We start from the raw sequence: 16,886 nt of genomic DNA on the forward strand, positions 1-16,886 counted from the left end.
CCGAAACCTAAACTTTCTCCGTGAAACCTAAAGCGACAGCTTCAAATTTTGTCCGTCCATCGGCGCTGGCGACGTTCGTACTTCAACACCTGTGTCTCTCCTACCCCTTCATCTCTCTACGCCAAAGTTACAATAATAATCGGTTGGAATACGGCTGCTGCGGCTACGGTTTGCGGTCACTGAATTACGGCGGTGAACGTGGTCTGAATTGAACGTGGAAGCTTTCATCGCGGTTTTGTGTGCGCTCGTGCGAGATTCCTTCGAGGAGAGCCTGAATTGGTGAAGTGTATCGCCCGCGAGATTTACCGATGTCGGCGTGTGTTGAAGAAATGACCCGGCTTTCTGTGAGCGATTGCGGCGATCAGGCCGAGGCCAACGCCGATGAAGACGTGGTTAATCCGTGGAACGTGGTGAGCGCGTCGGCCACCGGAATCGACTACGACAAGCTGATCGGTGAGCTTACTCTGTCTAGTCTGGAAGATCCGCTGACTTTACGCGTGTTATGAGGCTACGTGGCTAAGGCACTCGGCTGCCGACACTCAGGTTTTGGGATAGAATCCCAGCGAGCGCATTGAGAATTGCTTGTTATCGAATGTGGTTTCAGCCAAGATTACTGAGATCGCACCGATCGAGTTGTTTGTTGGTACTTGTGGATTCGATCACCTTACGCCAGCGTGAGCTACAGCTTGTCCGGTTACGTTGCGTAGCTAGCAGATTCAGAATTCGTAGTTATCTACCGTGCTATCAGCCAAAACTACCGACATCGCACTGTGTTCTAGACTTAATAGCGTTTGTATCAATATTCGTGTGCATTCCACCATAAACTATGATCTGACGTAATAGCCCATTTGCCTGTATAATCACCAATTTTAGCGTGGGCACGTCGCACCGCGAGTACTCTCGCAAAAATCTGACGTGGCAGCATATTTGCGTGTTTACATCGCACCGTGACTTATGGTCTAACGTAACAGCAGTGTACTTGCGTACAAATCACTGCGTGCGCCTTCTGTTTCAGTGAAGTTCGGCTCATCGAAGGTGACGCAAGAGCTCGTTGACAGGATCGAAAACCTTACGGGGAAAAAAGCGCACCATTTTCTTCGAAGAGGTGTTTTCTTTTCGCACAGGTACGTGGTTACAACGTGCCTTTGCGCATGATGCACTTGCGACTATTGCGAGTCAATTTTACACGGCAGTGTGAAAATGGCTTCAGCAGTTAGTTATGATGTTTTTAGTGCATTAATATAGCTTATTAACGACGCGTCATGTTTACTCCTTCACATACCACGCTGATCGACCGTTGATTGCTAACATTAATCTGGCGGTTTAGAAAAAGAGTAGTGAAGTTGACTAAGCTTGATATGTCACATTCAGCAAGCACTAATAACAAACCAAGGTGCCATGCCTGGTTTGTCTGTTACATCCAAGGGTTCTCATAAAGGGAAATTCCCAGATATAGGCAGACAGTGCCACCAATATTCATTTTCAAAAAAAAAAAAAATTACTAGTGCCAGAGTACTTTCATAAAAAAATGTTCAACTCTTTCCATTTAAACTTCTTGTAGACCGCATTAGAGAGAGCATGTTTCGTTTAAGCACAACAGAAAAAGCTAGGATAGCACCAAGGCACATGCATTGTTCAAAGCTCCGCAAAATTAATTAAAAGCACATGGCATATGTCAAGACACGCTGTTTTACTATTTTACTGTTATTCATTCTGTTGAATTTGAAAAAAGCATGTCTTGTGCATAAACATTCACTTTTTTCTCGTAGGAAGTTTCCTTCAGATGGGTTATATTTTTTCTCTCTTTACAGGGAGCTAAATGAGATTCTAAACGCTCACGAGCAAAAGAAGCCATTCTACCTCTACACCGGGAGGGGACCGTCGTCCGATGCGCTTCACATCGGCCACCTCATTCCTTTCATCTTCACCAAGTATGTTCAACTTGAGTACCCTAAATGGACTACAAGAAGCCATTAACATAGCTTTTCTTGCACTAAGTGTGCAATGGCTATGTTGTGATCATACTCTATATGGCCAAAACAGAGTTACTTTGCCAATTTCCCATTCATTGTGGCTTTGTATGCGAAAAAACCCAGCACTGCTTAGTGCGAAAAAGTCCCGCCCTCTAAGGCGCACCGGTGCGTGCATATTCACACGCATTGTCTTTTATTGAGGGATGCTGTCTCGATCAAGGGTTCATTGGCGATAAGTTGCACCTGACATCGCAACCTCATCCTTTATTGAGGACCCCCCCCATGGTGGTCTAGTGGCTAAGGCACTCGGCTGCTGACACTCGGGTTTTGGGATAAAATCACGGCCTCGGCGGCTGCATTTTCGATGGAGGCAAAATGCTTAACGCATGTGTGCTTACAATTGGGTGCGCATTGAGCAGAAACCTGGAGACTTACAAAGAGCGTTCAGCTTAAATTGAGGACGACGCAGCGAGCAATGGAAAGAAAAATGGTAGGTGTAACCTTAAGAGACAAGAAGAGAGCAGAGTGGATTAGGGGACAAACGAGGGTTAAGGATATCATAGTTGAAATAAAAAAGAGGAAATGGACATGGACCGGGCATGTAGTGCGTAGACAGGATAACCGCTAGTCATTAAGGGTAACTAACTGGATTCCCAGAGAAGGGAAGCGGAATAGGGGGAGACAGAAGGTTAGGTGGGCAGATGAGATTAAGAAGTTAGCGGGTATAAATTGGCAGCAGCAAGCACAGGACCGGGTTAACTGGCGAAACATGGGAGAGGCCTTTGTCCTGCAGTGGACGTAGTCAGGCTGATGATGATGAAGAACTCCAGGGGGTCAAAATTTCTGGAGCCCTCCACTACGGCACCTCTCGTAATCATATGATGGTTCTGGGACGTTAAACCCGTATAATAATTATTAATATTGGGCTTTATTGATGAACTTGAACACATGACCTTTGTTGTTTGTAGCAACTGAAACAGTGGGCTTCTAGGCGCAAGGATGAAGGTACAATTTCTGGCATGTAGAAAGGAAGAAGTTAGAAGGGAGCACGCAGCAGTGTGATTGAAAGAAAGAAAAGTAGTAAATCAGACACGGACATGCCAAGCTCTGCTTGCCACCCTATTTTGCAATTGGGGAAGAGCACCTTAATTCCGCTTTGTTGGGCACTGTGGTGAATAGGTAATCATGCCAATGATAGTATCAAGCAGTGATTAAGTGTGCCGAAAAAACAAATAAGATTTTGAAGAACCAATTATAGGCAATGTTAGCAGCCCTTCCAACTATAACTATAAAAGAACCAACTATAATTATGAGAGGGTACATGGAATGTTTGTAGTAAGGATGGATGGCTTTAATCTCTCTATAGGGCAAGACAAGTGCTACAGTGCTTTTGTGATCCTGTGAACTCTCGTTTTGATCAAATACTTATCAATAGTCTAGGTAACACCTGGCAATTTTGTCTTTTCTACGTTCTTTAATTCCTAATGCAGAACAGCCAGCAGCTAATGCTCTGGAGACCACAAACCTTTTGATTCAATTTGACGTGGTCCCTAATTTTGCCATTAAAGACATTGTCATTATTAATAAACCGAGTGAAGGTGATATTAGATGGAGCATTTTACTGGCGAGATGATTGTAGGCTCGATTTCGAACCACAAACGCAGGTTCGTTTTTACGATGGAAAGTAAAATGCTTGTTTTTATTAACTCAGTTTCACGTTTATCAATAGCCTTTGCACATCTAAGCTGGCATCTCTTGTGGCTCGAGCCTTGCTTAAGAGCTTTAGATTTGGTCAGTCTATTTCTGCCACTCGTGTGTCATATCTAGGATCCACGGACCTTCATTGACTTGGCATGTGCAGTAATATACCGTGTACAGCACTTGCGAATTGAAACGTGAGACTTCTTTTAGTATGAGATTGCTATGAACGATTTCTCATGAAAACAGCATCGTGTCGGTGCAATTCTGGCCACTGAAAGTAATGTTGGCTTTAATGAAAGTATTTGAGTAAAAACAATACGGATATGACGCAAGCTGTACATTCCAGGAACTAAAGTATGTCCGTTACTTAGCCCTAAATTCTAGCTTTCTAACACTTCCAAAAGTGTACGATAGGTTGGTTTCAGTTTCGGGCTGTATTCACAATGCGGTATAACATTCTGTATTTTCCAACCATTGCCTCATCGACGTTTGCGAAAAGCAGTATTGCAAATCTGCTTGCCAACGCTCTTCCGGTTCATTTTTTGTACATCCGTTTCATTGATCGCGGCTTGAGCAATGTGCGCAGTAACTGCCGGGGACGACGCTCTCACCTGACGCATTGTTGTCTCCAGAACACGCCACATGTTGCTGTGTCGTCAGAGTCCTGCGCACAGCTCCACTGAAGGAAAAAGCTCGCTCTAAAACTGAACGAAACTCGCGCGAGTCTGCCACATCGGCAGGCCTTGTGGCTGATGCGTAGCCAAGTAGGCACAGTCGAAGGCAGTGTTGTGTAATAGGGCATTGTCATCACAGCAAACTTATTTGTTATTTTTTAAACTTTTTTGTTGGCAGTGCGACTCGAGCGGCGGTCGAGGCACTGCATTGTTCGCTGCGGTCATTGTTGTCATTGTTGACCAGCCTAGCACACATGCCTGGATGTTTTCGCCATGTGCGTAACATTTGTTTTCAGCTGCGCTGCTCGATGAAATGTGTGAAGATGTGTTTGATTCCAGCCCGTAAGCAGGTGGTGGGCTATCGTCCTAGCCTTACTTGAATACAGCAGATTTACAGCATTAAATAAAATTGCTGTGTGAGCGAAACAACTGGCTCTAATAGGATTGGTTTTGTACCTGAATGTTGCAGCCCAGTTCATTTATTAGTTGCAGAACTCCTTTAAAAGAGTTTACTGTTGGGCGAGTCGGTGTTTGGTAATAAAAACCATCAAGGGTAGCGCAACGAGACTGGACAACAGAAAAGAATAGATGGGCACAGGCTTGAAAATATGCTGTTTAACTCTTGTTTAACGAAACATATCTGCTTTGTCCCTGCAGCTTCTGTTCATAGAGAGACTATTCTGCAGTGAAAAGGAACTACGAAAACCTTAATTTCTGTTTATTACCTTTAGATATCTTCAGAGGCTAGTGTTATATGAGAGGTGGACTAAAGAAAAAATAATCACGAAATAGGTGTTTTTTTGCGTCACACATTGTTACTTCATCCGTAAATGCAAATCAAGAGCCCATGGCAGCGATGTAGTATGGAAAGGCTGTTCCAGTATTTTGCTGTGTGATAAAATAATGACGACGGAAACTGTGCGCACATTAAGTGACTGATGTTAGCAGATGGTATACTTGCGCATTTTCACATGAACACAGCTCATCCAGGTTTCGTACTTTAAAATTCTTAGTTAATGCAATTGATTCACTGGGTCACTGCCTAGTATTGGCCACCTTCTAGTCTGTTTTATTGTGCAATACTTCCTGCATTGTGTATGGCAATGTCAGAAATATAGTGCCATCGAGAGCCTAAGTTCTTCAACCAAGAATATGCCACTTTTGCTTGATTTCTTGGCTTGTTATCACTAGTACATCAGTCTTGCAGGGTAAAGACAGTTCAGAATAGCATGATCTCCAAGATTGGCTCGTTCATTTCGATGCCCCGATCCTGCTGACAGTGCCATAGAAGAACACACCAGTCTCAGAGCGATTATGACGGCATGAAAACTTGAGTGGGTTGAGTAACGCCAAAATGTGTGACATCTTTAAATTTCACCGTGCGCCTCTGTAGTTCTACGCATGTTCGTGTCTTGTTCTGCTACGGTTCACTCATTGCCCAGTGCTACATGGACATCGACTGTAGTTTCACAGATGGTGCCTACACAACTCCTGTAGTGACTGACGTCTGCAGTTAACATACACTAGTTTACATCTACGTGACTGTGTAGAAAGTTATGTGGATGACGCTTACGCAATGACATATGTGTTATTGGCAGAAGAAGTTAACGTCTAAGAAGCCTCGTTCTTGTCTTTATGATGACATTTGTGCAACTATTGTGTGTGACATCTGTTGTGGATACAGCAAAAACGACATCTATGAAACTTCGTAGACACTGCTTCGCTTATATTTATGCAATTGCTATTGCATAAATATGTGGTGTAGTTCACATCTACGCAAACATACGGAAAATTGTGTAGATGTCAACTATATTTGAGTAGGCAAATGGCTGCTAGTACGATCGGATACAGTAAGCTGTTCATTTGCCACTGCAGAGCTGAAAGTCTATTGTGGATGGTTAGCTTTAAGGAAAAGTGTCTTACTACAGCTACACAGTAGTGACTGCATTTCTAATATGTTTTACAGGTGGCTTCAGGACACCTTTGATGTCCCACTGGTAATCCAGCTCACTGATGACGAAAAGTTCCTATGGAAAGACATGACCGTGGAGGATGCCGAGAAAATGGCTCACGAGAACATGCGAGACATCATCGCGTGCGGCTTCGATCCTGCAAAGACTTTCATCTTCACCGACTTTCAGTTCGTGGGGTGAGTTGGTGTAACATTTACATTTCGAGCAAAAGTGAAAGTTTCAGTTTACACTCAGACCTCATAATAACAAAGTTGCATCATACACAAAAATAAGTTAGTTATATCTGAAAATTTATTATACAGGTTTATTGCTATCACTATATCCGTTGGAAGACTATTTTTTGTTTACTTCGTTATAACCAATATTACGTTATGTTCAGGTTCATTATCCAGGTATGAGTATGCGATTTCTCTTTTATTAGGGAATTTCATCTGTGTGGTACTTTATCATTCTTTGAAAATATTCATCAAGCTTAAACCAGAAGTGACTGTGTGTGTCTTGGAATTATGCAAATGCATACATTTCTTGTTCTCTTTCTTGTTCTTTTCTAACATAGGAGGTGTCCCGAGTTCTACAAGAACATTGTGAGAATACGACGAGGTGTCACCTTCAACCAGGTCAAGGGCATCTTCGGATTCGGGGACAGTGACTCCATTGGAAAGATTAGCTTCCCAGCTGTCCAGGCCGCACCGGCGTTGAGTTCGTCTTTTCCATTCATCTTCGGAGAGAATAGTCGTGTTCCCTGTCTGATTCCCTGTGGAATTGACCAGGTGAGTGTCTGGATCTGTGAGAATTGTTAGTGCAAGAAAATTACAGCACCATTGGACAGCAAAGCACTTGATTGTATGTAATGGCTGGTGAAGCTATGGGGTGTCACAAATGGGCTGCGAGATTTCAAGTATGCGTGCTTACCCTTGATTGGGCCGAGGGATACCATTGGACCTGTGGGATCGAGCATCATTTCGCTTATTTCTTTCACGCTTACTTTTGATGGCGTGACCTGCACGATGCTACTAGTACTACTACTGTTAGGAGGACAGCACTAATTAAACAAATTTGCTGTAAATGACTACGGAACAACTACTAGTAGCTTGTGGCTCGAGTAGCTCTAGCTGCATTATACACTGATCGCACTTGAGGCTTCAAAGGGGCACAAAACGGAAGCATATGTAGAAGATGAATAGCAGTATGTGCTACATAAAACTGACGGTGTCTCTTATGCATTCATATTAGACGACTCGAAGGTGAAAGCCATTTTTGTTTTCTCATCTCAGTCAATGTACTGATGCTCCCCCGCCACCCTTTCAAAGCTTTCTGGAACTAACACGGTTTGGCATGGCCTTTGTGGTCGAACCTCCTTTGACCGAGCCGCAAGATGACATCACAAATTTCGGTAACCTGTGACATCATCGCGGGTGGATTTTTCGCAGCCATCATTCCCTACACAGTGGGGTGCCGCCGGTCATATTTAGCGTTTAACGATGCATCTGAGGCTTTTGCCCTCATAATGGGAAATGATGTAATTACAGTCAACATAGTTTGTTCTAGATTAATTCCATACGATGACAAAGCCGATCCATCTATTCGTACAAGTGCAACAGACCGATGTAATGGCGCAAAACAATTATTGGTGCATGCAATTTTTTTTTTATTTTAATGTGATCGGGTTTCGCGCACAAAAGCATTTACTACTGCTTGGCGCAGGCCATGCTGCTATGTGAAGCAAACTTCTCGATTGTTTCAAACTATTCTGATATGATTGTATGCTTGACACGAATAGCAGAGTTTGTTGTGGAACAAATGCAAGCATCGGCTGTAATTATGGAATAGTCACTAACTCGTGTACAAAAGATGTGTTCTGTCGATGATAAAATAAGTCGACGGCCAATGACTGCGCTTGCCACCATCAATATGTATTGCAACAGCATATATTGCTTGTACTTTGACCTTTCATTTCCTGAGCCTGATAAAGAGTTAAGCTTTTAACAGTCTGCTGTCGCCTTCACCGTCAGGACAACAGGACACTACTGCGAGGAGATTGCCAGAGAGTGGGGAAAAAAAGAAAATTGCACTGCTGTAGTATGTATGAGCAGTCGTGAATTCTGACAATTAGTGGGTTTTTATACTGTGAACCCTGACTTGCGGTTTAAGTTCCAATTTGTAACCTGTTATAGCACACTGTGTAATCTATTGCTATTTCGAACACACCAAATTAATATTTTTAGGCTTGTTGCAGTTCATATTTGTCATGGAAACTTTCGGCAACGTAGTAGACTCTTAGGAAATGAAAATTTCTTTAACGGAATTCCTGATTAGATGGAAGAACTGCATCTGATATGATTCGTTTCATGCTTCTGTTCTACACCAATACTCCTCTTTCAATGAACGAAATTCCTGTTAAATGGAGCATAATTTCAGGGTCTCTTCAGTTTCTGTTTAATGAGAATCTGCTGTAATATTTCCTACTTTCAGTGAGCATTCTGGTGAGCTTTTTTTATTGAGAGGGTAGGTGAAACAATGCAGTCTAGTAAGGACATCAGAAGTATTGAGAGCATTGGTTTTCGCCTACTGTTTTTTTTCTGTTGACTCAAGGAACTGTCGATTGTTGCGCAGCGATAAATCTGATACGGCTTAGCTTGGCTCTCGGCGATCGATTGACATTTACTCGTGTGATCTTTGCTGTCTTTCAGGACCCTTACTTCCGAATGACGCGAGACGTGGCGCCCAAACTGGGCTACCCTAAACCTGCACTGCTGCACTCGGTGTTCTTCCCAGCACTGCAAGGGGCCCAGAGCAAGATGAGTGCCAGCGACCCCAACTCGTCGATATTCCTCACTGACACCCCTGCTCAGATCAAGAACAAGGTGAGCTCCTGGGAAGGGCTTACTTGAAATTGATCGACGAATTGATTTATTTGGTGTTTCAATGTCCACACAGCCGTCAAAAAAGTTGTGAGGTGGCAGGGGTTGCAAGAGTAGTGTTGCATAGTCTTGGGGAAGGGGGGGCGAGGCTAGGTAGGGGGCAAGAAGGAAACAATATGGCGCGAGGGCAGCGGACAAGTGTGGGAGTGGAGCAGTGTCATGAAGTGGTTGAGGGAACACGAAAGGTTTGACAGCGGTGCGGACTTCCCAATGGTAGCTGGCAAGCGTGACGTGGGCGCTGGTTTTGGTAGATGACCAAGTGATACCCCTAGATCCCTGACAGAGTTATGCACCGCTTCAACTGCCTCAACGTTGCGGAGGCGGACTGAGTAGCAGAGCAGGTGGCATTGGTTGTTGCTGAACATATCAGTTAAATTTGAGGTGATGCAAGGCAGACATTCCTGAACTAATGCGAGACCCTCAGCTTATCCTGAATGGTCATCAGCCAGTCCTCACTCTCCACTCCAGCTGCTCTGGTCTCGCTTGGCTTGGCTTTTGCTAACCTCTCTACCCCGCTTCACCCTCACCACATCGCAACCCTCTTTCTGCCAGGCTCTACTCTAGGCTTCCCTCTGAACAACCTAGCTTTTCCTATGCTCTCCCTGTGGTCATGCTTTACTCTTGCAGCTGGGCTAGAAAGTGCAAATGACGGGTCCCCAGGGATTTGCCTCGACCATACACAACTTTGCTGTTAATACCACTGCTGATAAATAAAAAGGCCTTATTCTATTCTGTTTGATGTTGTGCCTATGGTTCGTTGCAAGTGGTCAAATATTGGAGATGATACAAACATTTTAAGTTTTACCGTCATTGGAGATAGTAGTGCAGAGTCGCAATGTAAGCTTATAGTTGTTCAGATTGTATGACTCAAAACCACAGCATAATTATGAGAGACACTGTAGCGGATGGCTACAGCGTCTCTCGAAAAATTGATCATTGGGGGTTCTTTAACGGGCACCTAAATCTATAACTACACGTCCTTTGGCATTTCGCTTCCATCAAATTGTGACTGCTGCGGCTGGGACTTGATCCCATGACCTTTGGGTCAGCACTCAAGTATCATAACCACTAGACCATTGCGGTGGGTAAATAAGAAGCAAAGCTAAGCGTGCAAAACAATAACCCTATGTTCACTGTTAGGTTATTGTCAGGATGTTAGGCTTGCCAGCATGTCACACCACATGTTGGTATTGTTGAGACATCTTCAACATAGCATGAGGAAACACAAATGAACTTTTTTTTTCACTTATGCTATCAGATCAACAAGTATGCCTTCTCTGGAGGTGGTGCAACCATTGAGGAACACAAGGAGAAAGGAGGAAACTGTGATGTGGACATATCATACCAGTACCTTCGTTTCTTCCTCGAAGACGACGAGAAGTTAGAGCAGATCCGCAAGGTATGTTGCGTTTCTATTGAAGGGCATGTTCTAGTACTATAATTATGCTACTACCGTAGTACTACTGCCCTAGTAGTATCATTTCATAGTGTCGTGCTTCTAGAACACTGTGTGCAGTGCTGTGGTGGCTAGGGAAAGACAAGTCAGCATCGAAGGAGCTGTACCATGCAGTTTGTCGCAGCACTTTTTCACGAGAAAATTTGTGGCGTACTGTCGTCTCTGAGATGCCTTTGTGCTTGAACTTGAATAATGAATAGCGCCGATGCAGCGGCACTGTTGTCGGCTCTGAGATGCGATATCATTCAAGAAAAATGCTGCCTCTTCTGCGCGTTGTTGCTGACACCTCCACCTCGAGCCACTGTAACAATGTTTGTGGATCAAAACGAAACAATTTAGGGCAGACCAAGGCATGTACTGTCATTTCTCCCTGATCTTCAGTTCATTTGAAATCTGCATAACTTCAAATCGACCGCTTTGGTCAGGGCCAGCATTACCTTTGCATTGTACTTAAATCACTGCGCCATAGATGAGACTAAAGAAAGAGAAGACGCACAACGCGGTCTCCTATTTCCGTAGCCCCGTCTCTTGCACTGTTGTGTAAGTACAATGCATTCAACCAAGACCAGCACAAAAACTAGACACACACACACACAGGATGTGTCGTGTGTCTGTCGTTTTCATACAGATTTTCTGAGTGTGCATTGATTCGAACACGCCCACCTTACTGCATTTAGGAGTTTTGTTTACTGAGAGATGGACAGGGATGCAGTGTCAAGTTACAATACCAGTAACATAAGATGTAGTTGTTTCATTTCAACAGCTTTTCTATTGTGAAATACGCTTGAATAGTTGACAAAAAATGAATTTTTCGCGATAGTCACTCGTAAATTAAGCATCAAAGCCGTTGGGATAAAAATGTACAAGAGGGTGCATCATTTGCTCCTACGTCTTCTCTGGTGACGTAGAAATATTGCTGTAAATTTTGTTTACACCAACAAAAATAATTTTTGATGTCTACAACCAATTTTGCTAGTAGGGGCTGGCAAACTGAAGTGTTCTCGTAATTTTAGGTAGGTTATTTGTTATTGGCTATTTTTGTAGTTTGTATTGTTTTGGATCTTGTTAGATAATTTTCATTGGTTCTGAGCACTGCGAGCCTTGTTTTAGGCTTTTATTGGCAGCTACAACAGCATGCTATATGAGATCAACCACAACCCGGGTTTCTAAATGGCCGCACAGTTAAAATAGAAAAAAAAACAATCATAGTATATCTATGGAGTGAATGATGATGAGTGGGGCGAAGCGCTGGAGTGTTTCATGGCTAAACCATGGACCATCCGCAAATATCACCCACTACATCATCAAAGACGTGACAAACACTGTACAGTAAAACCTCATTATAAAGAAGTGGGGTATAGCGAACTGATGGATATAACGAAGCAATTGCAATTCTCCTTGAAATTCCCATAGACGCCCATGTATTTAAAGCCTCGTTTTAGTGAACCAAAATTTACCCACAATGGATATAATGAATTATTCTTCGTCCACAATGAGCATTTACTGATACTTTTGGTATACGTGAATTCTCAATATCTTACAGCGCGCGGCGGTTTACGTCTCATCACGGCTGCGGTAATTCAAAACTTGCCCCTTTTGCTTCCCTGGAGTCGCTTGCCAGCACGCGTGTGTGAGCGAGTCTCCCTGCTTCCCTTCTCTTCTTGAAATAATGGACTCGCCCGCGCAGCAACTCGTGCGAGCGTGCGTGTCAGCCGGCCTCTCCTGTCCTGTATAACTCAATAAACAATTGTATCGGGCCAGTTGGTATGAATCCATCTTGATAGGAAGCGCAGCCACTATACACAGAACACACAACACAAGTGCTTGTGTTGTGTGTTCTGTGTAATAGTGGCTGCGCTTCCTACCAAGCTGTAGAACTCGTTGACCCGCCCGCGCATCTGACCTCCTTCTCCCCTTCAGCTTTGCGCGCCGCTAGGGCGGCGGAGATTATGGCTTTCTTCTTCGTCGTTTGCTGTGGAAGAGTCACACCACCTCTATCAGTTTCTGCCACTAGACACGAGATGGAAAACGGCAGTGGCAAACGTAAGCGCGAAAATATAACAATCGAGCAGAAGTCGTATATGTTGAAAGCCCTTGAGTCTGGCATTAATAAAAAAAAAAGTGGCCGAAGGTTTCGGCGATATGTGGGTGCCGCGGGTGACCAGGCCCAGACGTTGTGGGACGCTCTCTATGACGCCAGCATTGTGCCTGACTGCAACACTTTCTGCATGTATGTTGGTGCCGATGCTGACACGGTGGCAACCGAAGAGTTGTCACATGCAGAAATTGTGACCGTGGTGACGGGTGTGCGTGACAAATGTGTCAACACCCCGGAGCCTAATGTTGGTGAATCCGACATACCAACGCCCGCGCAAACGCTGGATTCGACAGACGTGCTGTGCCGCTTATTTGGTGCTTATGATGATGGCGAGGACGGATTCCTAATAGCTGCTGCAGCTGAAAAAGCAGTAATCCGCATGAGGAAGCGTCGGCAAAAGTCTGTTGAGGGCTATTTTTTTCGAAGTGATCTGTCAGCTTTTCTTCGAAGTGATCTGTCAATAAAGTGCATTGTTTTTTATTATTTTGCTAGTTTTCTGCCTTCCGACGTTTGTTTTTTTCCGCGTAGAGGGCAACTGTGATATTCGTAGGCAAGTACATTCTCTCTTGCTGGTCAATTCACGGTAGAAATGGATATTGGCTGTAAGGAACTAATGGTTATAACAAAGTAATTATGATTCCGCCTTACACTTTGTTATAACGAGGTTTTACTGTAAACATATATACAAGAAATTTTATTATCCGTAAGTTGTAGCTATACATCACTTCCATTCCCCCTTCATTATAACAGCTTTATTGTCGGTGAAGTGGTGGATCGAGGACGGGGTGCATAGTGAGATGTTTGCAGGGACGAAGTAGTGGGCAGTTTGCAAAGGTGGAACTATAGGCGGTCACGTACAAACAAGGGATGGACAGACGCACGCCTTTAGGAGCTTCGCCCTTAGTAACTTCTCGATCATTTACTACCACGAGGAGGACCAAAATCTATCAGCAGAGTGCGACTTTTTTGCCACGTCACATGGCAAAAGCGCGTGCGACTGTGTTGGCGGCGCATTTGAGTCTCTAGCAGCAGCAGCAAGTGTAAGTGTACTAAGTGTACGAACTTATAGTGCTGTATGTGGGATGTGGTCTTGAGTACTTGTGAGTGTGGTCGACCCCACCTTCTCAAATACAGGGCGTGGTACTAAGCATTTGCGTGTGTGGTTGAGACCACCACCATGTACAGTGCTGCATGGGGTGGTTGGTCTGGAGCATAGGTGCACGTAGTTGAGACCACTTCCCACATACAGTTCTGTATGTGGGAGAAGTGACAGCGAGTACAGTGCAATCTCTTCAATTCGTTCTTCATCAGAAGTGGAAAATCTAATGCATTATTCAAAAATCCTATGAACCAAGGAGGTTTGCTTGAGCACAAAGAAAAATGCGCTCGGCCCAAAAACATATTCTGCTAAGTGTGTGTGAATGAAGGAGGGCCAATTCGCACTTCATACTTCACCCTTGAGAACTTGCCAGTCAGTAAGTCGTGGGGCAGTTTCGTCTCTGCTGGGCGCACTTTTAACACCGGGTGTCCTCTGCATGCTTTTTCAGGAATACACTAGTGGAGAGCTGTTGACGGGTCACCTGAAGAAGGAGTTGATTGGCATCTTGCAGAAGCTCATCGCTGACCACCAAACTGCCAGGAAAGCTGTCACCGACGATGTCATAGCCAAGTTCACGACTCCAAGGCCACTAGAACTCAAGCGTCAATGTTAGGTTCCTCACTATACAGCAATGCGTTCTTGCGACTTGAAGCCCCATTGTGAACTCGCTTGTGCGAGAAGTTCTCGTGGGTGGTGGTTGCCTATTGCAATGAGAATGTTTTGTAAGGATTATGAGATTACACCAATGCGCATCCATGCATTTTGCTTCGTGATGAAGATGACACTCTTCAGAAGCAACTCCGTTTTGACTTTAGTGTACGTGACTTCATTTGGCCCTGATGTATTCATGTGACCAGATTGCGTCTATTTTGAAACGATGATGTAGACATTGAAAGTACAATTGTTTGACATCTGGTGCATACTCTGGTTCAGCTTTTGCGAAGTAGCCTATTTCTCTGTTCACTCAAAAGGGCAAAAAAGTTGTGGTATAAAAATTCAGCTTCTAAGTATATTGAAGACAGGTGATTGTATAAGGCCAGTTCAATAGTATCGAGTATGTAACGGAGCCCTAGAAATTATGTGCGCTGTAATGAGAGATCTGTGTGAGAGTTCCAGGTTTGTACCAAAGTGAAGTTTTCTCTATTCATTTGTGAGCCAACAATAAAGGGAGAACATTTTGTAGAAAAACTCGTTATTGGCTCGAGTGCAAGCAGGAGACGAGAGAAGGTTGCTTGCTTGGAAATCCTGAAGGTTTGACATTCCGAAGTGGGACAAATGATGCATAATCATATATTTGTGATTATAGCTAAAGTGGTTGTTTGAGCATGTTGGTGCAACATATTAGAGGGGAAACAGCGCGAAAGACGAGAAACCAGGCAAAGAAGGGCACATACAACAGCGGTGTTGTCTTCTGCACCGTTTCCCTCTTATAAAATTTGTAATTAACCTTTAAATGCACGAAGGACTGTTTCTTTTAAAGCCTTCAGTGGCTTGTCACACAATGACTCTGAGTGAGGCATGGCAGGCAAAAAAGGCGCTAAAAGAACTCTCATGTCCCACATCATCAGTGACTTCATGTAGTGACATCGCAGATCGCCGATACATGTGACGTCAATGCTTTGTTGTACGATGATGTCTTGATGCCGCAAATGCAACGTCATTGTACGATGTCATCACATGGCAATCTAAATTAGGCAAAAGTGAGCTGATGATAGGGGTAGTGTGAAACTTCTCATCGAGTACAGGACAGTGTCTGGAGTGGGACACTTTTAGGATTCTCGCTTTGCTGCATTGCGGCTTGTTACATCTTGCCAGGAGTCTTATTTTTAATTTTATAACTCGCTACAATACTAAGTGTGCCGCAGGCCTTTATCTTTGAGTGTTACAGAGAGCGTAACGTGCTGCCGCATTTTATTTGCCAAGGAATTTGATGTACTTTATTTTGACTATGTATAATGCAACCAAGGACCCTTAAAAGGTGACTTGAAATGGGCTTTTAAGGTCACCTATTGTCATTTAATAGTAGATGGCAAGGCCTGGAAATCTGCACCATCATCTTCAGTTTGTCATGGTAACCTTGTTGAAAGGGCAGTTCTTAAAGGGCTTTTTTTCCAACATGTGTGGCTAGCATGGGACAGCGTCGAAATGAATAAAAATATTTTCAATGTCGGGTAGTGCCAGGTAATGGAGTTTTTCTTTTGAACCAACATCTCTGTGGCAGCACAGTTTGTGCAACACAAACAGGCACATTTAGATATTGCAGGTTGGAGTGCAAATTTTTCAGTGATTTGTTATACCCTGTGTTTCTATGTGCCCGTATACACATTCTCATCTCGTGTGCGAGCACTGCCTTCTGAAGTTGACAGCTTGCCGAAAAAGACGCGCGTGAATGGGAAGAGCAGCTTGTTTTTGTGACTTCGTGGGTATTTATTATGCTGGCTTTTTAAATAAAAGCACTTTTTTCATGCCTAATGCGTCGTCTCCCTCTAAAGTACTTTCCTTAGCTAGAAAGAATGGGCATCAATGCATTAGATCGGAGTCGCTGGTTCTGCTTACAATAAATGTATTTCGACTTTTTTTTTTTCTACCTAGTTGCTTGTACAGTTTTCCATTTGCTTGTCACATTTTTGGGGCGGACTTGTTTGCATTTTTGTAGCAAATATAATCCACAATTATTCGTTCACGAATAATACATTTGTCGACGAGATTGTGTAGTTGAGTGTTGAGTTCAAACCTGCGTTGGGGGAATCAACAATGAAGTAGGAAGGTTAATCAACCTTCGGAAAATGTGGATTCCTCCGAATGGACACTACTCTGGGGACAATGTTACAAAGTAAATATGTACTTTCCTTCGTAGGCGCACATATTTTTGCAGCACAAAACAATTGAAGTGAATTTTAGAACTTCTCCTTATTGACATGAGTCATTTTTAAATAATATTTAAAATATTTCCTAGAATAAGGAAACTTATTCAATATTTGTTTATTTTGG

General features: G+C 43.6%; 2 protein-coding genes across 3 annotated transcripts in view; one reads left to right on the forward strand and one right to left on the reverse strand.

The window, feature by feature from the left end:
- Positions 1–16,886, reverse strand: part of LOC119164171 (calcineurin subunit B type 2) — a 73,629-nt gene that overhangs the window by 34,386 nt on the left and 22,357 nt on the right. Inside the window, exon 1 of one of the 2 annotated variants that reach the window (XM_075871149.1) lies at positions 4,286–4,359. The exons of the other annotated variant lie outside the window; for it this stretch is intronic. Coding sequence (XP_075727264.1) covers positions 4,286–4,318 — 33 coding nt within the window. The 5' untranslated portion in view covers positions 4,319–4,359. Of the gene's footprint in view, positions 1–4,285; positions 4,360–16,886 lie in introns of those variants that run through there. 2 annotated transcript variants of the gene reach the window in all.
- TrpRS (Tryptophanyl-tRNA synthetase) lies at positions 131–16,367 on the forward strand. The gene is made up of 8 exons (XM_037416289.2): positions 131–453; positions 1,016–1,124; positions 1,812–1,931; positions 6,315–6,497; positions 6,878–7,091; positions 9,012–9,185; positions 10,501–10,641; positions 14,344–16,367. The coding sequence occupies exons 1-8, from the start codon at positions 309–311 to the stop codon at positions 14,506–14,508; spliced, it is 1,251 nt and encodes a 416-aa protein (XP_037272186.2). The 5' UTR covers positions 131–308; the 3' UTR covers positions 14,509–16,367.

Source organism: Rhipicephalus microplus, chromosome 8 (assembly GCF_043290135.1).
Source record: "Rhipicephalus microplus isolate Deutch F79 chromosome 8, USDA_Rmic, whole genome shotgun sequence".
NCBI lineage: Eukaryota > Metazoa > Arthropoda > Arachnida > Ixodida > Ixodidae > Rhipicephalus > Rhipicephalus microplus.